This window comes from Pleurodeles waltl, chromosome 4_2 (genome assembly GCF_031143425.1).
Source record: "Pleurodeles waltl isolate 20211129_DDA chromosome 4_2, aPleWal1.hap1.20221129, whole genome shotgun sequence".
Taxonomy (NCBI): Eukaryota; Metazoa; Chordata; class Amphibia; order Caudata; family Salamandridae; genus Pleurodeles; species Pleurodeles waltl.
In genome coordinates this window covers 293,561,326-293,588,249 of record NC_090443.1, presented here as the reverse complement: position 1 = coordinate 293,588,249, position 26,924 = coordinate 293,561,326, and the positions used below count along the sequence as shown (strand labels likewise).

At 47.6% G+C, this 26,924-nt stretch overlaps 1 protein-coding gene across 3 annotated transcripts in view; it reads left to right on the top strand.

Annotated features, from left to right (window-relative positions):
- Positions 1 to 26,924, top strand: part of LOC138292552 (putative RNA-binding protein Luc7-like 2) — a 311,074-nt gene that overhangs the window by 193,339 nt on the left and 90,811 nt on the right. For all 3 annotated transcript variants that reach the window (XM_069231227.1, XM_069231228.1, XM_069231229.1), the window contains one exon: positions 26,474 to 26,571. In XM_069231227.1, the coding sequence (XP_069087328.1) occupies positions 26,474 to 26,571 (98 nt within the window). The remainder of the gene's footprint in view (positions 1 to 26,473; positions 26,572 to 26,924) is intronic.

Below are 26,924 nucleotides of genomic sequence, written 5' to 3'. Positions count from 1 at the left end.
AAGGGCGAACTCGCACACCTCAGGAGACACCCCACCTCCAGACAAAGAAAGTCGCAAGTTCGACGCAGCAGGGAAAAGGGTTGCGGCACAGGCAGCCAACCAATGGCGCATTGCCAACTCAGGCATTGCTGGCGAGATATGATAGGGCTCCTTGGGGCGAAATGAAACATTTCATAGAACACCTGCCCAAAGAGTTCCAAAAAAGAGCACAACAAGTGGTGAAGGAAGGCCAGAGTATCTCAAACAATCAGATACGCTCCGCAATGGGTGCAGCCAACACAGCTGCTAGGACTGTAAATACAGCAGTGACCATACGGAGGCACGCATGGCTAAGAACCTCAGGATTCAAGCCTGAAATACAACAAGCGGTCCTGAATATGCCATTTAACGGACAGCAATTGTTTGGGCCGGAGGTGGACACTGCCATAGAAAAACTTAAAAAGGACACAGATACGGCCAAAGCCATGGGCGCACTCTACTCCCCACAGAGCAGAGGCACATTTCGGAAATCACATTTTCGAGGGGGGTTTCGGGGACAGAGCACAGAACCCGCACCCTCACAAACAAGACCCACTTATCAAAGCCAATATCAGCGGGGACGTTTTCGGGGACAATACAGAGGAGGACAGTTCCCAAAGAGTAGAGGGAAGTTCCAGAGTCCCAAAACTCCACAAATTAAACAGTGACTTCAATGTCACAAATCCCCAAAACATGACACCAGTGGGGGTAGACTAACCAATTTCTACAACAACTGGGAAGAAATAACAGACATGTGGGTCCTAGCCATTATCCAGCATTGTTATTGCATAGAATTTCTTCAATTCCCTCCAAATGTCCCACCGAAAACACACATGTCCAAACACATGGATCTCTTACAACTGGAGGTCCAAGCGTTGTTGCAAAAAGATGCAATAGAGCTAGTACTAATTCATCAGAAAGGAACAGGAGTTTACTCCCTGTACTTTCTCATACCCAAAAAAGACAAAACTCTAAGACCTATACTAGATCATTAAACATATACATCAAATCAGATCACTTTCACATGGTGACACTGCAAGACGTGATCCCATTGCTCAAACAGCAAGACTACCTGACAACACTAGACCTCAAGGATGTGTATTTCCATATACCTATACATCCTTCCCACAGAAAATACTTAAGGTTTGTAATCCAAGGGGTACATTACCAGTTCAAAGTGTTGCCATTCGGGATAACAACAGCGCCAAGAGTTTTTACAAAATGCCTGGCAGTAGTGGAATCTCCTATCAGAAGGCAGCAAATACATGTGTTCCCGTACCTAGACGATTGGCTAATCAAAACCAATACGCAAGAACGGTGTTCACAACACACAAAGTATGTCATAGAAACCCTTCACAAGCTAGGTTTCTCACTCAACTACAACAAATAACACCTACAGCCGTGTCAAGTACAACAATACTTAGGAGCAACAATCAACACAACAAAAGGGATTGCCACTCTGTAGGAAGTTGGCTCTGTATGTGCTATTTCAAAGTAAGGAATAGCATGCACAGAGTCCAAGGGTTCCCCTTAGAGGTAAAATAGTGGTAAAAATAGATAATACTAATGCTCTATTTTGTGGTAGTGTGGTCGAGCAGTAGGCTTATCCAAGGAGTAGTGTTAAGCATTTGTTGTACATACACATAGACAATAAATGAGGTACACACACTCAGAGACAAATCCAGCCAATAGGTTTTTGTATAGAAAAATATCTTTTCTTAGTTTATTTTAAGAACCACAGGTTCAAATTCTACATGTAATATCTCATTCGAAAGGTATTGCAGGTAAGTACTTTAGGAACTTTAAATCATAAAAATTGCATGTATACTTTTCAAGTTATTGACAAATAGCTGTTTTAAAAGTGGACACTTAGTGCAATTTTTACAGTTCCTGGGGGAGGTAAGTTTTTGTTAGTTTTACCAGGTAAGTAAGACACTTACAGGGTTCAGTTCTTGGTCCAAGGTAGCCCACCGTTGGGGGTTCAGAGCAACCCCAAAGTCACCACACCAGCAGCTCAGGGCCGGTCAGGTGCAGAGTTCAAAGTGGTGCCCAAAACACATAGGCTAGAATGGAGAGAAGGGGGTGCCCCGGTTCCGGTCTGCTTGCAGGTAAGTACCCGCGTCTTCGGAGGGCAGACCAGAGGGGTTTTGTAGGGCACCGGGGGGGACACAAGCCCACACAGAAATTTCACCCTCAGCAGCGCGGGGGCGGCCGGGTGCAGTGTAGAAACAAGCGTCGGGTTTGTAATGTTAGTCTATGGGAGATCTCGGGATCTCTTCAGCGCTGCAGGCAGGCAAGGGGGGGGTTCCTCGGGGAAACCTCCACTTGGGCAAGGGAGAGGGACTCCTGGGGGTCACTTCTCCAGTGAAAGTCCGGTCCTTCAGGTCCTGGGGGCTGCGGGTGCAGGGTCTCTCCCAGGCGTCGGGACTTAGGATTCAAAGAGTCGCGGTCAGGGGAAGCCTCGGGATTCCCTCTGCAGGCGGCGCTGTGGGGGCTCAGGGGGGACAGGTTTTGGTACTCACAGTATCAGAGTAGTCCTGGGGTCCCTCCTGAGGTGTTGGATCTCCACCAGCCGAGTCGGGGTCGCCGGGTGCAGTGTTGCAAGTCTCACGCTTCTTGCGGGGAGCTTGCGGGGTTCTTTCAAGGCTGCTGGAAACAAAGTTGCAGTCTTTTTGGAGCAGGTCCGCTGTCCTCGGGAGTTTCTTGTCTTTTCGAAGCAGGGGCAGTCCTCAGGGGATGTCGAGGTCGCTGGTCCCTTTGGAAGGCGTCGCTGGAGCAGGATCTTTGGAAGGCAGGAGACAGGCCGGTGAGTTTCTGGAGCCAAGGCAGTTGTCGTCTTCTGGTCTTCCTCTGCAGGGGTTTTCAGCTAGGCAGTCCTTCTTCTTGTAGTTGCAGGAATCTAATTTTCTAGGGTTCAGGGTAGCCCTTAAATACTAAATTTAAGGGCGTGTTTAGGTCTGGGGGGTTAGTAGCCAATGGCTACTAGCCCTGAGGGTGGGTACACCCTCTTTGTGCCTCCTCCCAAGGGGAGGGGGTCACAATCCTTAACCCTATTGGGGGAATCCTCCATCTGCAAGATGGAGGATTTCTAAAAGTTAGAGTCACTTCAGCTCAGGACACCTTAGGGGCTGTCCTGACTGGCCAGTGACTCCTCCTTGTTGCTTTCTTTGTTCCCTCCAGCCTTGCCGCCAAAAGTGGGGGCCGTGGCCGGAGGGGGCGGGCAACTCCACTAAGCTGGAGTGCCCTGCTGGGCTGTGACAAAGGGGTGAGCCTTTGAGGCTCACCGCCAGGTGTCACAGCTCCTGCCTGGGGGAGGTGTTAGCATCTCCACCCAGTGCAGGCTTTGTTACTGGCCTCAGAGTGACAAAGGCACTCTCCCCATGGGGCCAGCAACATGTCTCTGGTGTGGCAGGCTGCTGGAACTAGTCAGCCTACACAGACAGTCGGTTAAGTTTCAGGGGGCACCTCTAAGGTGCCCTCTGGGGTGTATTTTGCAATAAAATGTACACTGGCATCAGTGTGCATTTATTGTGCTGAGAAGTTTGATACCAAACTTCCCAGTTTTCAGTGCAGCCATTATGGTGCTGTGGAGTTCGTGTTTGACAGACTCCCAGACCATATACTCTTATGGCTACCCTGCACTTACAATGTCTAAGGTTTTGTTTAGACACTGTAGGGGTACCATGCTCATGCACTGGTACCCTCACCTATGGTATAGTGCACCCTGCCTTAGGGCTGTAAGGCCTGCTAGAGGGGTGTCTTACCTATACTGCATAGGCAGTGAGAGGCTGGCATGGCACCCTGAGGGGAGTGCCATGTCGACTTACTCGTTTGGTCCTCACTAGCACACACAAGCTGGCAAGCAGTGTGTCTGTGCTGAGTGAGAGGTCTCCAGGGTGGCATAAGACATGCTGCATCCCTTAGAGACCTTCCTTGGCATCAGGGCCCTTGGTACTAGAAGTACCAGTTACAAGGGACTTATCTGGATGCCAGGGTCTGCCAATTGTGGATACAAAAGTACAGGTTAGGGAAAGAACACTGGTGCTGGGGCCTGGTTAGCAGGCCTCAGCACACTTTCAATTGTAAACATAGCATCAGCAAAGGCAAAAAGTCAGGGGGCAACCATGCCAAGGAGGCATTTCCTTACACAACCCCCCCCCAAACGAAAGAGGATGAGACTAACCTTTCCCAAGAGAGTCTTCATTTTCTAAGTGGAAGAACCTGGAAAGGCCATCTGCATTGGCATGGGCAGTCCCAGGTCTGTGTTCCACTATAAAGTCCATTCCCTGTAGGGAGATGGACCACCTCAACAGTTTAGGATTTTCACCTTTCATTTGCATCAGCCATTTGAGAGGTCTGTGGTCAGTTTGAACTAGGAAGTGAGTCCCAAAGAGGTATGGTCTCAGCTTCTTCAGGGACCAAACCACAGCAAAGGCCTCCCTCTCAATGGCACTCCAACGCTGCTCCCTGGGGAGTAACCTCCTGCTAATGAAAGCAACAGGCTGGTCAAGGCCATCATCATTTGTTTGGGACAAAACTGCCCCTATCCCATGCTCAGAGGCATCAGTCTGCACAATGAACTGCTTAGAATAATCTGGAGCTTTGAGAACTGGTGCTGAGCACATTGCTTGTTTCAGGGTGTCAAAGGCCTGTTGGCAGTCCACAGTCCAGTTCACTTTCTTGGGCATTTTCTTGGAGGTGAGCTCAGTGAGGGCTGTCACAATGGATCCATATCCCTTCACAAACCTCCTGTAGTACCCAGTCAAGCCAAGGAATGCCCTGACTTGAGTCTGGGTTTTTGGAGCTACCCAGTCCAGAATGGTCTGGATCTTGGGTTGGAGTGGCTGAACTTGGCCTCCACCTACAAGGTGGCCCAAGTAAACCACAGTTCCCTGCCCTATCTGGCATTTGGATGCCTTGATAGAGAGGCCTGCAGATTGCAGAGCCTTCAAAACCTTCTTCAGGTGGACCAGGTGATCCTGCCAGGTGGAGCTAAAGACAGCAATATCATCAAGATAAGCTGTGCTAAAGGACTCCAAGCCAGCAAGGACTTGATTCACCAACCTTTGGAAGGTGGCAGGGGCATTCTTTAAACCAAAGGGCATAACAGTAAACTGATAATGCCCATCAGGTGTGGAGAATGCTGTCTTTTCTTTTGCTCCAGGCGCCATTTTTATTTGCCAGTACCCTGCTGTCAAGTCAAAGGTACTTAGAAATTTGGCAGCACCTAACTTATCAATGAGCTCATCAGCTCTTGGAATTGGATGGGCATCTGTCTTGGTGACAGAGTTGAGCCCTCTGTAGTCCACACAAAACCTCATCTCTTTCTTTCCATCTTTGGTGTGAGGTTTGGGGACTAAGACCACTGGGCTAGCCCAGGGGCTGTCAGAGCGCTCAATCACTCCCAATTCCAGCATCTTGTGGACTTCCATCTTGATGCTTTCCTTAACATGGTCAGACTGTCTGAAGATTTTGTTCTTGACAGGCATGCTGTCTCCTGTGTCCACATCATGGGTACACAGGTGTGTCTGACCAGGGGTTAGGGAGAAAAGCTCAGGAAACTGTTGTAGGACTCTCCTACAATCAGCCTGCTGTTGGCCAGAGAGGGTGTCTGAGTAGATCACTCCATCTACTGTGCCATCTTTTGGGTCTGATGACAGAAGATCAGGGAGAGGTTCACTCTCTGCCTCCTGATCCTCATCTGTTACCATTAACAGATTCACATCAGCCCTGTCATGGAAGAGCTTAAGGCGGTTCACATGGATCACCCTCTTGGGGCTCCTGCTTGTGCCCAGGTCCACCAGGTAGGTGACCTGACTCTTCCTCTCTAGCACTGGGTAAGGGCCACTCCATTTGTCCTGGAGTGCCCTGGGAGCCACAGGCTCCAGAACCCAGACTTTCTGCCCTGGTTGGAACTCAACCAGTGCAGCCTTTTGGTCATACCAAAACTTCTGGAGTTGTTGGCTGGCCTCAAGGTTTTTGGTTGCCTTTTCCATGTACTCTGCCATTCTAGAGCGAAGGCCAAGTACATAGTCCACTATGTCCTGTTTAGGCTCATGGAGAGGTCTCTCCCAGCCTTCTTTAACAAGGGCAAGTGGTCCCCTTACAGGATGACCAAACAGAAGTTCAAAGGGTGAGAACCCTACTCCCTTCTGTGGTACCTCCCTGTAAGCGAAAAGCAGACATGGCAGGAGGACATCCCATCTCCTTTTGAGTTTTTCTGGGAGCCCCATGATCATGCCCTTTAATGTCTTGTTGAATCTCTCAACTAAGCCATTAGTTTGTGGATGGTAAGGTGTAGTGAATTTATAAGTCACTCCACACTCATTCCACATGTGCTTTAGGTATGCTGACATGAAGTTGGTACCTCTGTCAGACACCACCTCCTTAGGGAAACCCACTCTGGTAAAGATACCAATGAGGGCCTTGGCTACTGCAGGGGCAGTAGTCGACCTAAGGGGAATAGCTTCAGGATACCTGGTAGCATGATCCACTACTACCAGGATATACATATTTCCTGAGGCTGTGGGAGGTTCCAGTGGACCAACTATGTCCACACCCACTCTTTCAAAGGGCACCCCCACCACAGGAAGTGGAATGAGGGGGGCCTTTGGATGCCCACCTGTCTTACCACTGGCTTGACAGGTGGGGCAGGAGAGGCAAAACTCCTTAACCATGTTGGACATATTGGGCCAGTAGAAGTGGTTGACTAACCTCTCCCACGTCTTGGTTTGTCCCAAATGTCCAGCAAGGGGAATGTCATGGGCCAATGTTAGGATGAACTCTCTGAACAGCTGAGGCACTACCACTCTCCTAGTGGCACCAGGTTTGGGGTCTCTGGCCTCAGTGTACAGGAGCCCATCTTCCCAATAGACCCTATGTGTTCCATTTTTCTTGCCTTTGGACTCTTCAGCAGCTTGCTGCCTAAGGCCTTCAAGAGAGGGACAGGTTTCTTGTCCCTTACACAGCTCCTCCCTTGAGGGTCCCCCTGGGCCTAAGAGCTCAACCTGATAAGGTTCAAGCTCCAAAGGCTCAGTTCCCTCAGAGGGCAGAACTTCTTCCTGAGAAGAGAGGTTCCCTTTCTTTTGCTGTGTTGCAGTTGGTTTCCCAACTGACTTTCCTGTTCTCTTGGTAGGCTGGGCCATTTTTCCAGACTCCAGCTCTACTTTTTCACCCTGTGCCTTGCATTGTGCTCTTGTTTTCACACACACCAGTTCAGGGATACCCAGCATTGCTGCATGGGTTTTTAGCTCTACCTCAGCCCATGCTGAGGACTCCAGGTCATTTCCAAGCAGACAGTCCACTGGGATATTTGAGGAGACCACCACCTGCTTCAGGCCATTGACCCCTCCCCATTCTAAAGTAACCATTGCCATGGGATGTACTTTTCTCTGATTGTCAGCGTTGGTGACTGTGTAAGTTTTTCCAGTCAGGTATTGGCCAGGGGAAACCAGTTTCTCTGTCACCATGGTGACACTGGCACCTGTATCCCTCAGGCCCTCTATTCTAGTCCCATTAATTAAGAGTTGCTGTCTGTATTTTTGCATGTTAGGCGGCCAGACAGCTAGTGTGGCTAAATCCACCCCACCCTCAGAAACTAGAGTAGCTTCAGTGTGGACCCTGATTTGCTCTGGGCACACTGTTGATCCCACTTGGAGACTAGCCATACCAGTGTTACCTGGATGGGAGTTTGGAGTGGAACCTTTCTTGGGACAGGCCTTGTCTCCAGTTTGGTGTCCATGCTGTTTACAGCTATGACACCAGGCCTTTTTGGGATCAAAGTTTTTACCCTTGTACCCATTGTTTTGTGAAGAGGCTCTGGGCCCACCCTCCTGTGCAGGTTTTTGGGGGCCTGTAGAAGACTCTTTACTATTTTTAGTTTTGGTTGTCTCATCACCCTTCTGCTGGGGAGTCTTTGTGACCCCTTTCTTTTGGTCACCCCCTGTTGAAGTCTTGGACACCCTTGTCTTGACCCAATGGTCCGCCTTCTTTCCCAATTCTTGGGGAGAAATTGGTCCTAGGTCTACCAGATGCTGATGCAGTTTATCATTGAAACAATTACTTAACAGGTGTTCTTTCACAAATAAATTGTACAGCCCATCATAATTACTTACACCACTGCCTTGAATCCAACCATCTAGTGTTTTCACTGAGTAGTCAACAAAGTCAACCCAGGTCTGGCTCGAGGATTTTTGAGCCCCCCTGAACCTAATCCTGTACTCCTCAGTGGAGAATCCAAAGCCCTCAATCAGGGTACCCTTCATGAGGTCATAAGATTCTGCATCTTGTCCAGAGAGTGTGAGGAGTCTATCCCTACACTTTCCTGTGAACATTTCCCAAAGGAGAGCACCCCAGTGAGATCTGTTCACTTTTCTGGTTACACAAGCCCTCTCAAAAGCTGTGAACCATTTGGTGATGTCATCACCATCTTCATATTTAGTTACAATCCCTTTGGGGATTTTCAACATGTCAGGAGAATCTCTGACCCTATTTATGTTGCTGCCACCATTGATGGGTCCTAGGCCCATCTCTTGTCTTTCCCTCTCTATGGCTAGGATCTGTCTTTCCAAAGCCAATCTTTTGGCCATCCTGGCTAACTGGATGTCCTCTTCACTGGAGTTATCCTCAGTGATTTCAGAGTTGTTGGTCCCTCCTGTGAGGGAACCAGCATCTCTGACTATTATTTGTGGAGTCAGGGCTTGAGAAGCCCTGCTCTCCCTAAGTAGGACTGGAGGGGGGGAATTTCCCTCCAAGTCACTATCTTCATCCTCTGAGTTGCCATCCTCAGAGGGGTTGGCCTTTTCAAACTCTGCCAAAAGCTCCTGGAGCTGTACTTTGGTAGGTTTGGGGCCCATTGCTATTTTCTTTAGTTTACAGAGTGACCTTAGCTCTCTCATCTGTAGATGGAGGTAAGGTGTGGTGTCGAGTTCCACCACATTCACATCTGTGCTAGACATTATGCTTCTAAAAGTTGGAATACTTTTTAAGAAACTAAAACTGGTTCTAGAATCTAATTCAAACTTTTACCAAACTTTTAAACTCTAAAAGAAATGCTAAACAGGATCTAACACAAGGCCCTAGCAGGTCTTTTAAGAATTTAGAAAACTTTTCAAATTGCAAAAATCAATTTCTAATGACAATTTTGGAATTTGTCGTGTGATCAGGTATTGGCTGAGTAGTCCAGCAAATGCAAAGTCTTGTACCCCACCGCTGATCCACCAATGTAGGAAGTTGGCTCTGTATGTGCTATTTCAAAGTAAGGAATAGCATGCACAGAGTCCAAGGGTTCCCCTTAGAGGTAAAATAGTGGTAAAAATAGATAATACTAATGCTCTATTTTGTGGTAGTGTGGTCGAGCAGTAGGCTTATCCAAGGAGTAGTGTTAAGCATTTGTTGTACATACACATAGACAATAAATGAGGTACACACACTCAGAGACAAATCCAGCCAATAGGTTTTTGTATAGAAAAATATCTTTTCTTAGTTTATTTTAAGAACCACAGGTTCAAATTCTACATGTAATATCTCATTCGAAAGGTATTGCAGGTAAGTACTTTAGGAACTTTAAATCATAAAAATTGCATGTATACTTTTCAAGTTATTGACAAATAGCTGTTTTAAAAGTGGACACTTAGTGCAATTTTTACAGTTCCTGGGGGAGGTAAGTTTTTGTTAGTTTTACCAGGTAAGTAAGACACTTACAGGGTTCAGTTCTTGGTCCAAGGTAGCCCACCGTTGGGGGTTCAGAGCAACCCCAAAGTCACCACACCAGCAGCTCAGGGCCGGTCAGGTGCAGAGTTCAAAGTGGTGCCCAAAACACATAGGCTAGAATGGAGAGAAGGGGGTGCCCCGGTTCCGGTCTGCTTGCAGGTAAGTACCCGCGTCTTCGGAGGGCAGACCAGAGGGGTTTTGTAGGGCACCGGGGGGGACACAAGCCCACACAGAAATTTCACCCTCAGCAGCGCGGGGGCGGCCGGGTGCAGTGTAGAAACAAGCGTCGGGTTTGTAATGTTAGTCTATGGGAGATCTCGGGATCTCTTCAGCGCTGCAGGCAGGCAAGGGGGGGGTTCCTCGGGGAAACCTCCACTTGGGCAAGGGAGAGGGACTCCTGGGGGTCACTTCTCCAGTGAAAGTCCGGTCCTTCAGGTCCTGGGGGCTGCGGGTGCAGGGTCTCTCCCAGGCGTCGGGACTTAGGATTCAAAGAGTCGCGGTCAGGGGAAGCCTCGGGATTCCCTCTGCAGGCGGCGCTGTGGGGGCTCAGGGGGGACAGGTTTTGGTACTCACAGTATCAGAGTAGTCCTGGGGTCCCTCCTGAGGTGTTGGATCTCCACCAGCCGAGTCGGGGTCGCCGGGTGCAGTGTTGCAAGTCTCACGCTTCTTGCGGGGAGCTTGCGGGGTTCTTTCAAGGCTGCTGGAAACAAAGTTGCAGTCTTTTTGGAGCAGGTCCGCTGTCCTCGGGAGTTTCTTGTCTTTTCGAAGCAGGGGCAGTCCTCAGGGGATGTCGAGGTCGCTGGTCCCTTTGGAAGGCGTCGCTGGAGCAGGATCTTTGGAAGGCAGGAGACAGGCCGGTGAGTTTCTGGAGCCAAGGCAGTTGTCGTCTTCTGGTCTTCCTCTGCAGGGGTTTTCAGCTAGGCAGTCCTTCTTCTTGTAGTTGCAGGAATCTAATTTTCTAGGGTTCAGGGTAGCCCTTAAATACTAAATTTAAGGGCGTGTTTAGGTCTGGGGGGTTAGTAGCCAATGGCTACTAGCCCTGAGGGTGGGTACACCCTCTTTGTGCCTCCTCCCAAGGGGAGGGGGTCACAATCCTTAACCCTATTGGGGGAATCCTCCATCTGCAAGATGGAGGATTTCTAAAAGTTAGAGTCACTTCAGCTCAGGACACCTTAGGGGCTGTCCTGACTGGCCAGTGACTCCTCCTTGTTGCTTTCTTTGTTCCCTCCAGCCTTGCCGCCAAAAGTGGGGGCCGTGGCCGGAGGGGGCGGGCAACTCCACTAAGCTGGAGTGCCCTGCTGGGCTGTGACAAAGGGGTGAGCCTTTGAGGCTCACCGCCAGGTGTCACAGCTCCTGCCTGGGGGAGGTGTTAGCATCTCCACCCAGTGCAGGCTTTGTTACTGGCCTCAGAGTGACAAAGGCACTCTCCCCATGGGGCCAGCAACATGTCTCTGGTGTGGCAGGCTGCTGGAACTAGTCAGCCTACACAGACAGTCGGTTAAGTTTCAGGGGGCACCTCTAAGGTGCCCTCTGGGGTGTATTTTGCAATAAAATGTACACTGGCATCAGTGTGCATTTATTGTGCTGAGAAGTTTGATACCAAACTTCCCAGTTTTCAGTGCAGCCATTATGGTGCTGTGGAGTTCGTGTTTGACAGACTCCCAGACCATATACTCTTATGGCTACCCTGCACTTACAATGTCTAAGGTTTTGTTTAGACACTGTAGGGGTACCATGCTCATGCACTGGTACCCTCACCTATGGTATAGTGCACCCTGCCTTAGGGCTGTAAGGCCTGCTAGAGGGGTGTCTTACCTATACTGCATAGGCAGTGAGAGGCTGGCATGGCACCCTGAGGGGAGTGCCATGTCGACTTACTCGTTTGGTCCTCACTAGCACACACAAGCTGGCAAGCAGTGTGTCTGTGCTGAGTGAGAGGTCTCCAGGGTGGCATAAGACATGCTGCATCCCTTAGAGACCTTCCTTGGCATCAGGGCCCTTGGTACTAGAAGTACCAGTTACAAGGGACTTATCTGGATGCCAGGGTCTGCCAATTGTGGATACAAAAGTACAGGTTAGGGAAAGAACACTGGTGCTGGGGCCTGGTTAGCAGGCCTCAGCACACTTTCAATTGTAAACATAGCATCAGCAAAGGCAAAAAGTCAGGGGGCAACCATGCCAAGGAGGCATTTCCTTACACACTCCAAGTCCACAAAGGGTACAGGCATTTCAAAACGTAGTACAAGCCATGCACCCAAACCAAAACTTACAGGTAAAATTAGTAATGAAACTACTAGGCATGATGTCCTCATGCATAGCCATTTTCCCAAACACAAGATTGCACATGCGGCCCTTACAACAGTGCCTAGCATCACAATGGTCACAGGCACAGGGTCAAATTCTAGATCTAGTGTTAATAGACCGCCAAACATACACCTCGCTTCAATGGTGGAACAATATAAATTTTTAAACAAAGGGCGGCCTTTTCAAGACCCAGTGTCTCAATACCTAATCACAACGGATGCCTCCATGATAGGGTGGGGAGCACACCTCAACCAACACAGCATCCAAGGACAATGGGACACTCGGCAGAGACAGTTTCACATAAATCACTTAGAACTACTAGCAGTATTTCTAGCGCTGAAAGCATTTCAACCTATAATGACCCACAAATACATTCTTGTAAAAACAGACAACATGACAACGATGTATCATCTGAACAAACAGGGAGGGACACACTTGACACAGTTGTGTCTCTTGGCACAGAAAATATGGCATTGGGCGATTCACAACCACATTCGCCTAATAGCGCAGTTCATACCTGGAATTCAAAACCAGTTAGCAGACAATCTCTCTCTGGATCACCACCATATCCACGAATGGGAAATTCATCCCCAAATACTAAAGACTTACTTCCAAGGGTGGAGAACACCGCAAATAGACCTATTTGCAACAAAAGAAAACGCAAAATGCCAAAACTTCGCATCCAGGTACCCACAGGCTCACTCTCAGGGCAATGCGTTATGGATGAGTTGGTCAGGGATATTTGCATACGCTTTTCCCCCTCTCCCACTCCTTCCATATCTAGTAAACAAATTGAGTCAAAACAAACTCAAACTTATACTAATAGCACAAACTGGGGCAAGACAACCGTGGTGCACAACACCACTAGACCTCTCAGTAGTGCCCCATATCAAACTACCAAACAGACCAGATCTGTTAACTCATCACAAACAACAGATCAGACACCCAAATCCTGCATCGCTGAATCTAGCAATTTGGCTCCTGAAGTCTTAGAATTCGGGCATCTAGACCTTACACAGGAATGTATGGAGGTCATAAAACAAGCTAGAAAACCAACCATAAGACATTGCTATGCAAATAAGTGGAAAAGATTTGTTTATTACTGCCATAATAATCAAATTCAACCATTACACGCATCTGCTAAAGACATCGTCAGCTACCTACTGCACTTACAAAAGTCAAAGTTAGCTTTTTCATCCATTAAAATACATCTCACCGCAATTTCAGCTTATCTGCAAATTACGCATTCGACTTCACTCTTTAGGATCCCAGTCATAAAGGCTTTTATGGAGGGCCTAAAAAGAATTATACCACCAAGAACACCACCAGTTCCTTCGTGGAACCTCAACATTGTCTTAACACGGCTCATGGGTCCACCGTTTGAACCCATGCACTCATGTGAGATACAATATTTAACGTGAAAAGTTGCGTTTCTCATTGCCATCACATCTCTAAGAAGAGTAAGTGAAATACAGGCATTTACCATACAAGAACCCTTTATTCAAATACACAAGCCTAAAGTAGTTTTACGCACTAATCCAAAGTTCTTACCAAAAGTCATATCACCGTTTCACTTAAATCACACTGTAGAACTACCAGTGTTCTTTCCAGAACCAGATTCTGTAGCTGAAAGAGCACTACATACATTAGACATCAAAAGAGCTTTAATGTACTACATTGATAGACCAAAACAAACACGGAAAACAAAACAACTGTTCGTTGCTTTTCAAAAACCTCATACAGGGAATCCAATATCCAAACAAGGCATTGCCAGATGGATAGTTAAATGTATTCAAACCTGTTATCTCAAAGCAAAAAGAGAACTGCCTATAACACCAAAGGCACATTCAACTAGGAAGAAAGGTGCTACTATGGCCTTTCTAGGAAACATTCCAATGACTGAAATATGTAAGGCAGCCCCATGGTCTACGCCTCATACGTTTACCAAACATTACTGCGTGGATGTGTTAACGGCACAACAAGCCACAGTAGGCCAAGCAGTACTACGAACATTGTTTCAAACAACTTCAACTCCTACAGGCTGAACCACCGCTTTTGGGGAGATAACTGCTTACTAGTCTATGCAAAGCATATGTATCTGCAGCTACACATGCCATCGAATGGAAAATGTCACTTACCCAGTGTACATCTGTTCGTGGCATTAGTCGCTGCAGATTCACATGCGCCCACCCGCCTCCCCGGGAGCCTGTAGCAGTTCCGAAGTTGATCTTGAACATTTGTAAATTTGTAAATATATCACTTTAAACCACATTATGTACATACATATTTACTCCATTGCATGGGCACTACTACTATAATAAACAACTCCTACCTCACCCTCTGCAGGGAAAACAATCTAAGATGGAGTCGACGCCCATGCGCAATGGAGCCGAAATGGGAGGAGTCCCTCGATCTCGTGACTCGAAAAGACTTCTTTGAAGAAAACCAACCTGTAACACTCCGAGCCCAACATTAGATGGCGGGATGTGCAAAGCATGTGAATCTGCAGCGACTAATACCACGAACAGATGTACACTGGGTAAGTGACATTTTCCGTATGTATGTATGTGTAGCTGCAGATACACATGCTATGCATATTCTGCCATCTAGTGTTGGGCTCTGAGTGTTACAAGTTGTTTTTCTTTGAAGAAATATTTTCGAGTCACGGGATCGAGTGACTCCTTTTTGCCTCCATTGCGCATGGTCATCGACTCCATGTTAGATTGTTTTCTTTCCTCCATCTTGTTCGGACGGGTTTCTTTTAGCTCCAATAGTTTGAGTCAGAAAAGTTCTATAACTTGTTAATTCTCGCCGGTATTGTTTCGATCTCGTAACATCTCTCGTCGACACTTCGGTACCGTACGATCAAACATCTTTACTCGCCCTTCGGGGCGCTCGTGCCCAACTTGGGCCTGGTCGGGGCGACTGGGTGGAAACCTCATGGACCAGACCCCATTCCTCTTTTGTCCTCGCTGCCATGCCAAATTACCATTTACAGACCAACATCTCGTCTGTAATCTCTGTCTCTCCCCAGACCATTGAGAGGAAAATTGTGAGGCCTGCAGATCCTTTCGTTCAAAGAAACTCTCCAAGACAGAAGAACACGAAGACTGGAGATGGCGTCAAAGAGCACAGAACGTCTCGACGTCGAGGAAGAGGAGATCAAGCACACCGTAGTCTCCGTCCGAGGGTCCGACTCCGAGCATCAGTCCGAGGAGGACACACCGGTCACAGCAGGTCAGCAAGTGAGTACGCCTGCCCCTGTCCCATCCAAGCCCAAACAAAAGGCCTTGGGAGAGGCACTGCCGGAAGGCCATGGCTCGACCCGCAAATTGACCCTTGGTGACCAAGCAACAACTTCGGCACCGAAAAAGGCCACGCCACCTAGCCTTCAGACTTGAGCCGAGGCACTGGCTCCGAAGCAAGCAGACATCGAACCCTCGAGTCAAAACTGCGAAAATCGCTTTCGGAGCCGAGGCCAACATCCACTCCCAGCCTTTTGATCCTGAAAAAACCATCTTCGGAGCTGAAAAGGCCAGTTTATACAGAGGAGCATGGACTTTCCAAAGTACTTAAAGAAAGCCATACATTTTCGGAGGAACACACCAATGGAGGACATAGATGAAAGGCAGGCCAGAATTCCCATTCACAAGGACACTGGCAAGATCACAACTGCACATCCTCTGAAGCCTAAGAGGAAGCTGGCTTTTCACGAACAATTGGACACTGCTCAGCCAGCAGCTAAAGGGCCACGGCCTAAACAAAAAAAACTCCAACTCCACAATTTTCACCTCCTCATTCTCCTCACCTGCTTGTCTCTCCACCTACTACTCCCAAACCTGTACAATCTCCTGCACATTCTTTCGATTCACAAGACAATGTGGATCCATTGGATCTTCTTGATCCAGATCCCATTCCTGACAACAGCCCAGACTGCTGTCCTTCCAAACTATCACCACCAGACGTTAGCACCGGATACACTCAGGTTCTGGCTAGGGCGGCATCATACCACAATGTCGCCATGCACACCGATCCCTTGGAGGATGATTTTCTCTTCAACACATTATCCTCCACACACACTACCTACCAGTCCCTTCCCATGCTTCCAGGCATGTTAAAGCATGCACATCAGATATTTCAAGAGCCAGTCAAAGCCAGGATAATTACTCCCAGAGTGGAGAAAAAGTATAAACCACTTCCCTCTGATCCGGCGTTCATTACACAACTGTCTCCTGATTCTATAGTTGTTATTGCGGCCAGGAAGAGAGCCAACTCCCAGCCATCTGGTGATGCACCACCACCAGACAAGGAGGACAAGAAATTTGATGCTGCTGGCAAAAGAGTAGCATCGCAAGCAACCAACCAATGGAGGATAGCCAACTCCCAAGCCCTATTGTCTAGGTATGATAGGGCCCACTGGGACAAGATGAAGGATATCATACAACATCTCCCCAAAGACCAACAAAAAAAAGGCAAAACAAATAGTCGAGGAATAGCAGGCTATTACTAATAATCATATTAGATCAGCCCTAGATTCAGCAGACACAGCAGCTAGAACAATGAATACTGCTGTTACTATATGGAGACACGCATGGCTTCGGTCTTCAGGGTTTAAGCCTGAAATTCAACAGGCAGTCCTTAACATGCTGTTCAATCAAAAACAGCTTTTTGGCCCTGAAGTAGATACAGCTATTGAGAAAATGAAGAAAGACTCCGACACCGCTAAAGCCATAGGTGCTTTGTATACAACACAATACAGGGGATCCTTTCGGAAACCCCAATACAGAGGTGGTTTTAGAGCACAAACACCTGAGGCATCCACTTCACAATCAAGGCCAACCTACCAACCTCAATACCAATGAGGTGGTGTAGGAAGTTGGCTCTGTATGTGCTATTTCAAAGTAAGGAATAGCATGTACAGAGTCCAAGGGTTCCCCTTAGAGGTAAGATAGTGGCAAAAAGAGATAATACTAATGCTCTATTTTGTGGTAGTGTGGTCGAGCAGTAGGCTTATCAAAGGAGTAGTGTTAAGCATTTGTTGTACATACACACAGGCAATAAATGAGGAACACACACTCAGAGACAAATCCAGCCAATAGGTTTTGTTATAGAAAAATATATTTTCTTAGTTTATTTTAAGAACCACAGGTTCAGATTCTACATGTAATATCTCATTTGAAAGGTATTGCAGGTAAGTACTTTAGGAACTTTGAATAATTACAGTAGCATATATACTTTTCACATAAAACACAAATAGCTGTTTTAAAAATGGACACTTAGTGCAATTTTCACAGTTCCTGGGGGAGGTAAAGTATTGTTAGTTTTAGCAGGTAAATAAATTACCTACAGGGTTCAGTTTTGGGTCCAAGGTAGCCCACCGTTGGGGGTTCAGAGCAACCCCAAAGTCCCCGCACCAGCAGCACAGTGCCGGTCAGGTGCAGAGGTCAAAGAGGTGCCCAAAACACATAGGCTTCAATGGAGAGAAGGGGGTGCCCCGGTTCCAGTCTGCCAGCAGGTAAGTACCCGCGTCTTCGGAGAGCAGACCAGGGGGGTTTTGTAGGGCACCGGGGGGGACACAAGTCCACACCTAAAGTACACCCTCAGCAGCGCGGGGGCGGCCGGGTGCAGTGTGCAAACAAGCGTCTGGTTCTCTGTAGATTTCAATGGGAGACCAAGGGGTCTCTTCAGCGGGGCAGGCAGGGGGGGCGCTCCTCGGGGTAGCCACCACCTAGGCAAGGGAGAGGGCCTCCTGGGGGTCACTCCTGCACAGAAGTTCCGTTCCTTCAGGGGCTGGGGGCTGCGGGTGCAGGGTCTTTTCCAGCCGTCGGGACTTTATGTTCAGGCAGTCGCGGTCAGGGGGAGCCTCGGGATTCCCTCTGCATGCGTCGCTGTGGGGGCTCAGGGGGGACAACTTTGGTTACTCACGGTCTTGGAGTCGCCGGAGGGTCCTCCCTGAGGTGTTGGTTCTCCACCAGTCGAGTCGGGGTCGCCGGGTGCAGTGTTGCAAGTCTCACGCTTCTTGCGGGGATTTGCAGGGGTCTTTAAATCTGCTCCTCTGTAACAAAGTTGCAGTTCTTTTGGAGCAGTGCCGCTGTCCTCAGGAGTTTCTTGTCTTTCGTGAAGCAGGGCAGTCCTCTGAGGATTCAGAGGTCGCTGGTCCTTTGGAAAGCGTCGCTGGAGCAGGTTTCTTTGGAAGGCAGGAGACAGGCCGGTAGGACTGGGGCCAAAGCAGTTGGTGTCTTCTGTTCTTCTTCTGCAGGGGTTTTTCAGCTCAGCAGTCCTCTTCTTATTGTAGTTTCAGGAATCTAAATTCTTAGGTTCAGGGGAGCCCTTAAATACTAAATTTAAGGGCGTGTTTAGGTCCGGGGGGTTAGTAGCCAATGGCTACTAGCCCTGAGGGTGGGTACACCCTATTTGTTCCTTCCTCCCAAGGGGAGGGGGTCACATTCCTATCCCTATTGGGGGAATCCTCCTTCTACAAGATGGAGGATTTCTAAAAGTCAGAGTCACCTCAGCTCAGGACACCTTAGGGGCTGTCCTGACTGGCCAGTGATTCCTCCTTGTTTTTCTCATTATCTCTCCTGGACTTGCCGCCAAAAGTGGGGGCTGGGTCCAGGAGGCGGGCATCTCCACTAGTTGGAGTGCCTTGGGGCATTGTAACACGAAGCTTGAGCCTTTGAAGCTCACTGCTAGGTGTTCCAGTTCCTGCAGGGGGGAGGTGTGAAGCACCTCCACCCAGAGCAGGCTTTGTTTCTGTCCTCAGAGAGCACAAAGGCTCTCACCACATGGGGTCAGAAACTCGTCTCTCAGCAGCAGGCTGGCAGAGACCAGTCAGTCCTGCACTGAACAATTGGGTAAAATACAGGGGGCATCTCTAAGATGCACTCTGTGTGCATTTTTTAATAAATCCAACACTGGCATCAGTGTGGGTTTATTATTCTGAGAAGTTTGATACCAAACTTCCCAGTTTTCAGTGTAGCCATTATGGAGCTGTGGAGTTCGTTTTTGACAGACTCCCAGCCCATATACTCTTATGGCTACCCTGCACTTACAATGTCTAAGGTTTTGCTTAGACACTGTAGGGGCATAGTGCTCATGCACATATGCCCTCACCTGTGGTATAGTGCACCCTGCCTTAGGGCTGTAAGGCCTGCTAGAGGGGTGACTTACCTATGCCACAGGCAGTGTGAGGTTGGCATGGCACCCTGAGGGGAGTGCCATGTCGACTTAGTCATTTTCTCCCCACCAGCACACACAAGCTGGCAAGCAGTGTGTCTGTGCTGAGTGAGGGGTCCCATAAGACATGCTGCAGCCCTTAGAGACCTTCCCTGGCATCAGGGCCCTTGGTACCAGTGGTTCCGGTTACAAGGGACTTACCTAGGTGCCAGGGTTGTGCCAACTGTGGAAACAATGGTACATTTTAGGTGAAAGAACACTGGTGCTGGGGCCTGGTTAGCAGGGTCCCAGCACACTTCTCAGTCAAGTCAGCATCAGTATCAGGCAAAAAGTGGGGGGTAACTGCAACAGGGAGCCATTTCTTTACAGGTGGGTTAAAGGTAATTACAGAGGCCAGTTCCCCAGAGGCAGGGGGAAATATCAGCCAACAAAACAAGCCTCACAGCCAAAACAGTGACTTACTCCATCTCTTCCCATCTCACACCTCACCTGTGGGGGGAAGACTGCAAAGGCTCCACAACAATTGGCTACCCATTACAACCGACAACTGGGTATTATCTATTATCCGCAATGGTTATTGCATAGAATTAACACACATTTCCCCCAAATATACCTCCAAAACCACACAATCTCTCCTCCCAACATATCTCAATGTTGCAAGAAGAAGTGAAATCGCTATTACTCAAACAAGCCATAGAGCTTGTACCACAACAGATGGGAACAGGGGTTTACTCACTGTACTTCCTCATCCCCCAAAAAGACGGAATTTTAAGACTAATATTAGATCTCAGAACTCTCAATCTTTACATCCTGTCAGAACACTTTAACATGGTAACGCTACAAGATGTGGTCCCACTGCTACAGCAGAAAGGTTTCATGGCAACATTAGACCTCAAGGATGCATATTTTCACATACTCATCCATCCAGCACACAGAAAATATCTCTGGTTTGTAATTCAAAGAAAACATTACCAGTTCAAAGTGTTACCCTTCGGGATAACAACAGCTCCCAAAGTTTTTACAAAATGTTTGGCAGTGGTAGCCGCCTACCTGAGAAGACAATACATTCATGTCTTCCCATACCTCAAAGATTGGCTAATAAAGTCCACCAGTCATACACAGTGCCAAAATCATACACATTATGTAATACAAACCCTGCACACCCTAGGGTTCTCCATAAACTACCAAAAATCCCACCTACAACCTGCGCAAATTCAACAGTATTTAGGAGCCACGCTAAATACACAAACAGCACTTGCAAGTCGAAGTCCACAAAGAGTGCAAGCATTTCACAATGTACTAACCCAAATTCAGCCAGACCAACAGTACACAGTCAAATTCCTAATGAAACTGTTAGGCATGATGGCATCATGCATCACCATTGTCCCGAATGCAAGATTACTCATGCGGCCTTTACAACAGTGCCTCGCACAGCAGGGGTCCCAGGCACAGGGTCAACCCCAAGTTCTAGTGTTGATAGAACGCCAAACATGCATTTCACTTCAGTGGTGGAATTCCACAAATCTAAACAAAGGGCAGCCTTTTCAAGACCCTGTGCCTCACACCATACTTACAGCAGATGAATCTATGATTGGATTGGGGGGGGGGGGGGGGCACACCTCAACAATCACAAAATTCAAGGACAGTGGGACACCAAACACAAACAATTTCACATAAATCACCTAGAATTGCTAGCCGTGTTCCTAGCACTCAAAACTTTTCAGCCTCTTCTCACTCACAAGAACGTCCTTATCAAAACAGACAACATGACAACAATGTATTACCTAAACAAGCAAGGAGGGACCCATTAATCTTGACTGTCCCTCCTACCCCAATAGATTTGGCATTGGGCAATCCACAACAACATTCACCTAGTAGCACAATACATTCCAAGGATACTCAACCAATTGGAAGACGTTCTCAGCCGAGATCGTCAACAAACATACGAGTAGGAAATTCATCCCCAAGTGCTTCAGTCATACTTTCACCACTGGGGAACGCCAGACATAGATTTATTCGCCGCCAGCGAAAACACAAAATGCCAAAACGTTGCATCCAGGTACCCACATCCTCTATCCAAGGGCAATGCTCTATGGATGAATTGGTCGGGGATATTTGCTTACACTTTTCCCTCTGTCCCGCTCATTCCATTTCTAGTCAACAAACTTCGTCAAAACAAACTCAAACTCATACTTATTGCACCAACATGGGCACATCAACCCTGGTACACAATGCTGTTAGACCTCTCAGTGGTACCACATATCAAACTCCCCAACAGACCAGATCTGTTAACCCAAAACAAGCAACTGATCAGGCATCCAGATCCCAAAATGCTCAATCTAGTGATTTGGCTCCTGAAGTCGTAGAGTTTGGATATCTACAACTACCAATTGAATGTATGGATGTAATTAAACAGGCAAGAAAGCCCACTACCAGGCAGTGTTATGCAAACAAATGGAAAAGGTTTGTATATTACTGTCAATCTAAACAAATTGCCCCTCTTTCAGCGTCAATACAAGAGATTGTAAGTTATTTGCTTCATTTTCAAAAAGCAAATCTAGGCTTTTCGTCCATTAAAATACATCTCACTGCAATCTCTGCGTATTTGCAAAATATACAACACAGCTCTTTATTTAGAGTCCCTGTTATCAAAGCCTTCATGGAAGGATTAAAACACTTTATTCCACCTAGAACACCCCCATTGCCTTCGTGGAATCTTAATATAGTACTCACACAACTCATGGGTCCACCATTTGAACCTATGCATTCATGTCCAATTCAGTACCTAACATGGAAAGTTGCCTTCCTAGTTGCAGTCACTTCATTAAGAAGAGTTAGTGAAATACAAGCTTTCACTATTCAAGACCCATTCATACAAGTACACAAACATAAATTTGTAGTTTGAACAAACCCAAGATTTCTCCCAAAAGTTATATCACCGTTTCATATCAAACAAACAGTGAACTACCGGTCTTCTTCCCACAGCCAGACTCTGTAACAGAAAGAGCCCTGCATACATTAGACATTAAAAGAGCACTAAATGTATTACATAAATAGAACTAAATCATTTAGGAAAACCAAGAAATTATTGTTGGCGTTCCAAAAACCACATACTGGTAACCCTATCTCAAAGCAAGGGCTAGCTAGATGGATAGTCAAATGCATCCAAACGTGTTACCTAAAAGCCAGCTGTAAGGAAATGCCTCCTTGGCATGGTTGCCCCCTGACTTTTTGCCTTTGCTGATGCTATGTTTACAATTGAAAGTGTGCTGAGGCCTGCTAACCAGGCCCCAGCACCAGTGTTCTTTCCCTAACCTGTACTTTTGTATCCACAATTGGCAGACCCTGGCATCCAGATAAGTCCCTTGTAACTGGTACTTCTAGTACCAAGGGCCCTGATGCCAAGGAAGGTCTCTAAGGGCTGCAGCATGTCTTATGCCACCCTGGAGACCTCTCACTCAGCACAGACACACTGCTTGCCAGCTTGTGTGTGCTAGTGAGGACAAAACGAGTAAGTCGACATGGCACTCCCCTCAGGGTGCCATGCCAGCCTCTCACTGCCTATGCAGTATAGGTAAGACACCCCTCTAGCAGGCCTTACAGCCCTAAGGCAGGGTGCACTATACCATAGGTGAGGGTACCAGTGCATGAGCATGGTACCCCTACAGTGTCTAAACAAAACCTTAGACATTGTAAGTGCAGGGTAGCCATAAGAGTATATGGTCTGGGAGTTTGCCAAACACGAACTCCACAGCACCATAATGGCTACACTGAAAACTGGGAAGTTTGGTATCAAACTTCTCAGCACAATAAATGCACACTGATGCCAGTGTACATTTTATTGTAAAATACACCCCAGAGGGCACCTTAGAGGTGCCCCCTGAAACTTAACCGACTATCTGTGTAGGCTGACTAGTTTTAGCAGCCTGCCACAAACCGAGACATGTTGCTGGCCCCATGGGGAGAGTGCCTTTGTCACTCTGAGGCCAGTAACAAAGCCTGCACTGGGTGGAGATGCTAACACCTCCCCCAGGCAGGAATTGTCACACCTGGCGGTGAGCCTCAAAGGCTCACCTCCTTTGTGCCAACCCAGCAGGACACTCCAGCTAGTGGAGTTGCCCGCCCCCTCCGGCCAGGCCCCACTTTTGGCGGCAAGGCCGGAGAAAATAATGAGAAAAACAAGGAGGAGTCACTGGCCAGTCAGGACAGCCCCTAAGGTGTCCTGAGCTGAAGTGACTCTAACTTTTAGAAATCCTCCATCTTGCAGATGGAGGATTCCCCCAATAGGGTTAGGATTGTGACCCCCTCCCCTTGGGAAGAGGCACAAAGAGGGTGTACCCACCCTCAGGGCTAGTAGCCATTGGCTACTAACCCCCCAGACCTAAACACGCCCTTAAATTTAGTATTTAAGGGCTACCCTGAACCCTAGAAAATTAGATTCCTGCAACTACAAGAAGAAGGACTGCCCAGCTGAAAACCCCTGCAGCGGAAGACCAGAAGACGACAACTGCCTTGGCTCCAGAAACTCACCGGCCTGTCTCCTGCCTTCCAAAGATCCTGCTCCAGCGACGCCTTCCAAAGGGACCAGCGACCTCGACATCCTCTGAGGACTGCCCCTGCTTCGAAAAGACAAGAAACTCCCGAGGACAGCGGACCTGCTCCAAGAAAAGCTGCAACTTTGTTTCCAGCAGCTTTAAAGAACCCTGCAAGCTCCCCGCAAGAAGCGTGAGACTTGCAACACTGCACCCGGCGACCCCGACTCGGCTGGTGGCGATCCAACACCTCAGGAGGGACCCCAGGACTACTCTGATACTGTGAGTACCAAAACCTGTCCCCCCTGAGCCCCCACAGCGCCGCCTGCAGAGGGAATCCCGAGGCTTCCCCTGACCGCGACTCTTTGAACCTAAAGTCCCGACGCCTGGGAGAGACCCTGCACCCGCAACCCCCAGGACCTGAAGGACCGGACTTTCACTGGAGAAGTGACCCCCAGGAGTCCCTCTCCCTTGCCCAAGTGGAGGTTTCCCCGAGGAATCCCCCCCTTGCCTGCCTGCAGCGCTGAAGAGATCCCGAGATCTCTCATAGACTAACATTGCGAACCCGACGCTTGTTTCTACACTGCACCCGCCCGCCCCCGCGCCGCTGAGGGTGAAATTTCTGTGTGGACTTGTGTCCCCCCCGGTGCCCTACAAAACCCCCCTGGTCTGCCCTCCGAAGACGCGGGTACTTACCTGCAAGCAGACCGGAACCGGGGCACCCCCTTCTCTCCATTCTAGCCTATGCGTTTTGGGCACCACTTTGAACTCTGCACCTGACCGGCCCTGAGCTGCTGGTGTGGTGACTTTGGGGTTGCTCTGAACCCCCAACGGTGGGCTACCTTGGACCAAGAACTAAGCCCTGTAAGTGTCTTACTTACCTGGTTAACCTAACAAATACTTACCTCCCCTAGGAACTGTGAAAATTGCACTAAGTGTCCACTTTTAAAACAGCTATTTGTGAATAACTTGAAAAGTATACATGCAATTTTGATGATTTGAAGTTCCTAAAGTACTTACCTGCAATACCTTTCGAAGGAGATATTACATGTAGAAGTTGAACCTGTGGTTCTTAAAATAAACTAAGAAAAGATATTTTTCTATACAAAACCTATTGGCTGGATTTGTCTCTGAGTGTGTGTACCTCATTTATTGTCTATGTGTATGTACAACAAATGCTTAACACTACTCCTTGGATAAGCCTACTGCTCGACCACACTACCACAAAATAGAGCATTAGTATTATCTCTTTTTACCACTATTTTACCTCTAAGGGGAACCCTTGGACTCTGTGCATGCTATTCCTTACTTTGAAATAGCACATACAGAGCCAACTTCCTACACCAGCTATTAGTTACACCTAAAGCACACTCCACCCGCAAAAAAGGAGCTACAGTGGCTTTCTTAGGAAACATACCAATGGCCAAAATCTGTAAAGCAGCCACTTGGTCAACACCGCATACATTTACCAAGCATTACTGTGTAGATGTGTTAGCAACACAACAGGCCACAGTAGGACAGGCTGTACTAAGAACACTATTTCAAACAACTTCAACTGCTACAGGCTGACCACCGCTTATAGGAGGTAAAACTGCTTTTTAGTCTATGCACTGCATGTGTATCTGCAGCTACACATGCCATCGAACGGATAATGTCACTTACCCAGTGTACGTCTGTTCGTGGCATGTTCCGCTGCAGATTCACATGCACCCTCCCACCTCCCCGGGAGCCTGAAGCCGTTTAAGTTCAACATTCACTTGTATATATGTATGTATTCCATTTGCATGGACATCTCTTTTCTTTATACTCTATCACTCCTACGTTACCCTCTGCGGGAAAACAATCTAACGTGGAGTCAATACCCATGCGCAATGGAGCCGAAAAGGAGGAGTCACTCGATCCCGTGACTCGAAAATACTTCTTCGCAGAAAAACAACTTGTAACACTCCGAGCCCAACACTAGATGGCAGAATATGCCTAGTATGTGAATCTGCAGCGGGACATGCCACGAACAGATGTACACTGGGTAAGTGACATATATATGCTATTATGTTTTTTTAACTACACCAAATAAAGAGATTACTACTACTGTTAGATTAAGGTGGACTTTTGTCACCTTGGCTTTGTCTATAGTTGCCACTCAAAGTTAAAACGTGATGCAGATAAATTTCCAGACCCAACCACTAAATGGTGGAAGAATACCCAGCATGTGAATCAAGAAGAGTTTCAGGCCGAAAGATTAATGAGGCAAATATGTAACTTGTTTAATCCTTTCAAGCGTTTTACTGATAGCAAGGTCATGAGTTATGAGTGTATGGCAAGCTATACATTTTGCTGTATATGTGACTATTGATTTTTCATAATCATTTGATAAGTAGGCATCACTGAGGCCGTAAGTAATTGGGGTTGTTAGTCTTATTAGGAACTCAAGTGGGTAAAACTTGAATAGTAGTTTTATATGATGATATCATAGGGCTTCAACTATCTTATTTTCATTTTCACCTGTAAGCCATCTTGCATTCTGTTGCTGAAATCGCATGGTGTGTGGAGCGTTGAAAAATATTCCTTGGTCACCTTTGTAGATCTGATGGTGCAACATAAGCTGATACCCCATTATTGTATTTGTTGTTTTTTTGTCATATAGCTTCCAGTATTACATTAGGATTTCAAAGAATCTAAAACAAAGTGGTAAACGAATTTGTGTTTTCCTATTTCCTTTTTCTCATCCTTAGAAACTAGTAGCTGAAAAGCAGGAAAAGCGCAACATGGACAGGCTGAAACGCAGAGAGGAGAGGGAGCGAGAAGAGAGAGAAGAGAGGGAGAGACTGAGGTATGGTTTAGGTCCCTCCCTCTTTTGACATGATTTGTGTTCATACTTTTTTCTGTTGTATTTTTACATCGACCCAGAAATGGATTCTGTTGTAGCCGATATCTGATTTCCATTGATTGATTATTGTGTTTTGATGACGACAGTCTCTTGCTTGCTCTTAATGACCATGTCATTCCTATTCTTTGGAACCTCAAGTTAACAACAAATTGCTATGAGTTGAGAACGTTAAGGATGCCCTTGGATCCTGTGTGCCATAGTTATTATACTTGAGCTTTTTTGTATGGTTCCAGGTGTTGTCAGTGTTAAGGGTGTCGTGCACTTGGTAGTAACTCCATTCCAAGAGGCTGTATATT